Source organism: Anopheles aquasalis, chromosome 2 (genome assembly GCF_943734665.1).
Source record: "Anopheles aquasalis chromosome 2, idAnoAquaMG_Q_19, whole genome shotgun sequence".
NCBI classification, from domain to species: domain Eukaryota; kingdom Metazoa; phylum Arthropoda; class Insecta; order Diptera; family Culicidae; genus Anopheles; species Anopheles aquasalis.
Window position 1 is genome coordinate 80,915,647 of NC_064877.1, and position 5,000 is coordinate 80,920,646.

At 46.5% G+C, this 5,000-nt stretch overlaps 1 protein-coding gene across 1 annotated transcript in view; it reads left to right on the top strand.

The window, feature by feature from the left end:
• LOC126572476 (neural cell adhesion molecule 1-like) overlaps positions 1 to 5,000 on the top strand; it is a 192,059-nt gene that overhangs the window by 182,593 nt on the left and 4,466 nt on the right. The window contains exons 15-16 of the mRNA XM_050231822.1: positions 1 to 126; positions 4,978 to 5,000. The exon at positions 1 to 126 is cut by the window's left edge and continues 83 nt beyond it; the exon at positions 4,978 to 5,000 is cut by the window's right edge and continues 146 nt beyond it. Of these exons, the coding sequence (XP_050087779.1) occupies positions 1 to 126; positions 4,978 to 5,000 (149 nt within the window). The remainder of the gene's footprint in view (positions 127 to 4,977) is intronic.

The window sequence follows — 5,000 nt, forward strand, 5'->3', positions numbered from 1 at the left end:
TTCGTCCGGGTGTACTACATCAAAGCGACGGCCACCTCTACCACCACCACCATCACGAACGTCGGTAATGACTTAGTTAGTAATTCAAAGCAAGGCAGCAACAGTAAACAGGACACCCTCTCGAAGGTAAGTTTCCGTTCGAAACGGTTCGAAACGGTGGGACCGAGACGCGTTGCCCGATAGATCTCGGACACACACTAACACATACGAGATTGAATTGCGTAGCAACCGCAGTCACCAGCAGTCAGCAACCGTTGCCAACATCGAGCTGGGCGAGAATTGGGAAAGTATTTTTTTTTCTTCTCCACGACAGCTCGAGCGAATGCAAGTGCGAATCATTCTGGATTGATAAGTTTTCATGTGAGGTCCTTAAATTCTTTTTACTAAGTTTTGTTGCTATCTCATTGAAATTTTGTTTGTGTTTATGCTGGGGACTGAATGCACATCAGGTTCTATTCGTTCCTGGATCGTGATGGTCTCGAATAATCGCAATGAGTGATCGGTTGAAGACGATATTCAAAAAACTATTATTAGACATCTTGGGCCTTTATATAGGATTAACCAATTAACCAGTTCATGTTTCGGCATTAGTTCTCCAAGATTTATAAAGAGTCACGTTGATCCTCAGTTAATCTGATCGAGAATGACATTTAATTGTAATGAAAAAGAGATTAGAAATATGAAAAAAACGCATAGAAAAGATACTATTCTCACTTCAGCACTACAGCAAACAAGGTCGGTTCCATGATCAAACACCATCTGCTGTAAACACCGTAGTTCCCACGAGAAACTTATCACTCCTCGCGGTGACAAGTACGAGAACAGGCGAGCGTAACCCAACGCTGTCACGCTGCAACGAATACCACAAACAGAACACCGAGCACCGATCGTATGTAAAACATCAAACGGGGAAAACCCACCCAACGCGGTCTTACATTTCATCCACGGCTCACGTTGCTGTTGGTGACACGGCACTCTTCACAGCAGGAGTGTGAAGGAGAGAGAGAGAAGAGGATGAGAAAAAAGGAAACATGAGGATACGTAATCGCTGCCAACATCACCACCACGCGCGCTGCTCCACGAATGCTTCACATCCTGTGGCATCCTGGGTGGCAAATTTATGGAAACATGTCATTTCCTATCGTGTTTTTCTCATCTTCAAATCACCCACCATCGATAAAGCGACGAACGGATGGACGGACGGACGGTTGGTTGGGGTGAAATGTGAACGCAAGATGGTTAAAGCAAAGTCGAACAAAGCTGCTGCCTCGCTGACTGACTGATTGTGTGCTGGTTCTGTGTGGTGATGGTACCTTGCTCGATGGAAAGGCAGAGGTAGAAGATACCTAGCACACAAAGCGCCACGATGCTGATGGCATAGACCAGTGGTGCAGGTGGGCAGATGGTTGCTTTCGAGGTGACGTAGAAGACATCTAGCGAGCTCCCTACAAAACTACGGCCGTCACCATGGTGACAGACGAAACAATTGGCGTTCCGTTTGTAATGCTGGCAATGTTCTGTCTCAATCGGTGGGTGGGGAATCTGGAGCGGATGCGTTCTCTTGATCAGCATCAGTGACTGAGAAGGATTCGTTAAAAATCACACCCAATCGCGTACCGCTGAGTGTGGAGTGATACTGATGTAAAAGGATAGATTTCATCGTATCTTTCAAGCGTATCAGATTTTGATTTCGTCCTCCGAACGCGTCCTGAATACAGAATTTCGGGGAAACCAGTGAATTGCCAACATGATGATGGATGTGGATTGTATTTTTCGTATTTAAACTTTAAAATATCCCCAACAAAAAATGGGTTACAAAACTGAAATAGAATATTCTGTTTCGTTAGACTACGACCAGTGTCTTCGCACTGGATATGTACCTTCAAGAAGCTTAAAAACAGATTGAAGTAATCAATTCTACACTACCGAAAACCCTTGCCTAATTGACCGACCCCCACCAATTGGAACAACAATCGGAGATTCAATTTACGGCACCATCGCGTCGACCAATAAAGTAGCTAAAAGCACAATCAAAAGACGCTCGATCAACCGGTTGAATCGTGGCAGCAGGAACGAAAAGCAGAACAAATGTAAAACGACTTTCTGCAAAAGCGTGCCCGTTGATTCTCGCCCTGCAGTTCGTTAGCTGAGGATTCGAAAGGAGCAGAAAAAAAACAACCACCACGGGTGCTAATGGACGTGGGTGAAATGGGAAATTCTGGCGCACCCATTATTGCACCTTTCCGGATGAACGGATCATTCATTGCAACAGCAGCAGCAGCAGCACCACCACCAGTCTGCAAATCCCGTCGATTCTTGGAACTAGTTGGTGTTCGTGTTTAGCCTACGGCGTTCCGGAGAGTCCCGGAAGTGTAACAAACGCTAACGGGGCGCTCTTAATTGGATGAGAAACAATTTTTCATCTTTCAACGATGCACGGACAGAACCTGGTGGCTTGTGCAAAGAACGGTTGTGCATTGTGTTGGCTGCATCCTGCATTATCCTCGGACTCATTGTGCGCACAACACCAGCAGCAGCAGCAACAAACTTTCTCCCGGTGAACCAGCCACCCAGCCAGCCAGCCAGCCAGCCAGCCAGTGTCTAAAGGACTTTTCTTACCACCACTCCCGTTTCGCACGCCCCTCCCTGCTAAGACACTGTCGCTCGTTCCGGTCGTGCTTGTCTTCATATTACCTCCTTAAACAGCTCGGGGTGAAAATTAGATTAAATGCAATTAAAATCCGCCATCGCCACGGTGGCGTCGTCGCTGCGTCGCTGCGTTTCGCGCGCTCGTAATTTAGCCATTTCGGCATTGTTTCGCTAACGCCATTAGCGCCACCGACGTAGCACGGACACGGACACCATCTCCTCGGTTTCTCGGCGAAAATCCTTTGCCAATCGCGCTCACTTCTCATGCATTGCCACACAATGGGAGGACGCTCGAATGGGGATATGGACAAAATTATTAACTAGAAGGCCGGTTTCATGGCATTCTTGGAGTACTGAGGTACTAGAGGATTAACCTCAAAATGCAAAAAGCTGTCAAACTGGCATTAGAATTGGAGTAGCCTGCGTTTGTTTGACAGAAGGAAAAGATTAGAAAATCTTTATTATACAGTTTTGTTAGATTTTTCAGTCTCATTTAGCCAATTTATTGTGATAGAAAAATTCTAAACCTACAATAAAGCTGTCAACTAGTCAGAATCGTTCATTTATCAGATAAGCAGCTACCAGATTTAACTAAATAGGTGTTAGTTTCTTCATGGAGGAATGGTGGCATACGAATAACTAAAACTTTTTGACAAAATATCTAATTCCTTTTCTAGACAGAACATTGGTTATGATTTTTGACCCACACTAACATTCCCCTAAGACACTATGATAAGAACCACCGGTTAGAAGCTAGCACACTTGCCGCTGCTTCGCTGCCTATCACTCTCTATGCATCCATTTACGAGGAAGGGCCACCCGGAGCCGAAAACAACAAACCGGAAGACCGACACCATTTACGTCTGCTCAGCGATCATCATTCTTCGCAGCACGAAACCGGTCGAAACCGGTCGAGACCCGGCGGAAACGCCAAGCGCTCCGTTCGGTCCGTTTGCTGGAATCTGCAAATAAAGAAAAATCGCCTCCTGGCCCCCGTTGTCTGTCCGTCTGTTACGGTGTGGCGGCGCCAGCGTAATTAAATCTTCGTTTTTCACTTTCCATCCACCTCGTGTGGCATTAGCACAAGCGTGGCAGGCAAGAAAGTTACCAAGCAAAACCACGGCTCGGCACGGTTTCAACTCAGAACCTCTCCCAAAAAAAACAAAAAAGAGACATTCCAAAGTAGAACTCGAGAACATTAGCTACGTAAAAGATTGTTCTTTAGTCTCGAACAATAATAAAGAGAAAAGCAACTAAGGAACATTTCAGAAAAAGGCACAGGAAACATACAACTTCGCAGCGCGGACCTCGCATTTAAGCACTTGGCCGTGTCCGAGAAACGCTTGTGTCCGGTCGGAAAAATAGCCTTAAGAGATGCCCGCGTCAATAGTCCCAAAACGTGACGTAAAAAACGATTGCTGAGGTCAGTCAGCTCATGGTCCTCGCGGCCTCACATTAATTCACGCGCTCGCCATTATAATTGAATGATGGTTCGTTCATTAGACGAACTTCCGTCCCCGTGCTTTCGGTGGGTGGCCATTTTTAGCAAGCCTCCCACTCCACTGACATCCGGTTTCGAGGTTCAGGACTCGAGCGACGTAGTGTCAAAACTTTTGTCAACTCCGACTCCACGTGTCCCCCAGCTGCTGGAACTTCTCGGAACCGTACCGGTGCGCCGGTGAGATGTAAACTCTGCTCGAGCTTGAGTGGCACAACACGCAGGGAGCGAGCTTTTTTAACTTTAAATTAATGGTCGTGTGATTGCGAGTCAAGTCAAGTTGTCAAGGCCGACAACAGGGAATGTGGTTGCGCTGACTGGTGTGTACCTTTTATCCCTCAAGTCCCCTTTTCAAAACCTTCCCGCGATACTTTCACCGAACGAAACTTGAGGCCCGGAAGTATGACAAACGATGAGTTGCCAAAAAAAAAAACGCCAGGAAGCCGAAAAGACGCCTGTCCGCCCAGAAGACGTACGTGGCATGACATTCGTGTAATCGTTATTTAATTTTTCTCCTCTTTCTCTGCCAACTCCCAGTTCCGGGTGCCACGGGAAAATTTGATGCATGTAATGTCACAAGGGACTGGGAATATAATTACCAGACGAATTACCTACTCCACCGCTGCCACTACCGCTCGTTAGGGTGGTCTTGTTGAAGTTAAGAAGAAAATACTTTCCCACCCTCAAAAAAAAGAGAAATAATGGCTCGTTGTCGTTGCTTGAAGAAGGAAGGGCGTTCGCAAATTAATTTTTAATATTCTCTTCCCCACGCTGCTCCTGGTTGTCCGCAATCGTCCTCGTTGTGCTGGGTTGGTGCTGTGATTCATCAGAAATCGGCCAAACAGAGCCCTCG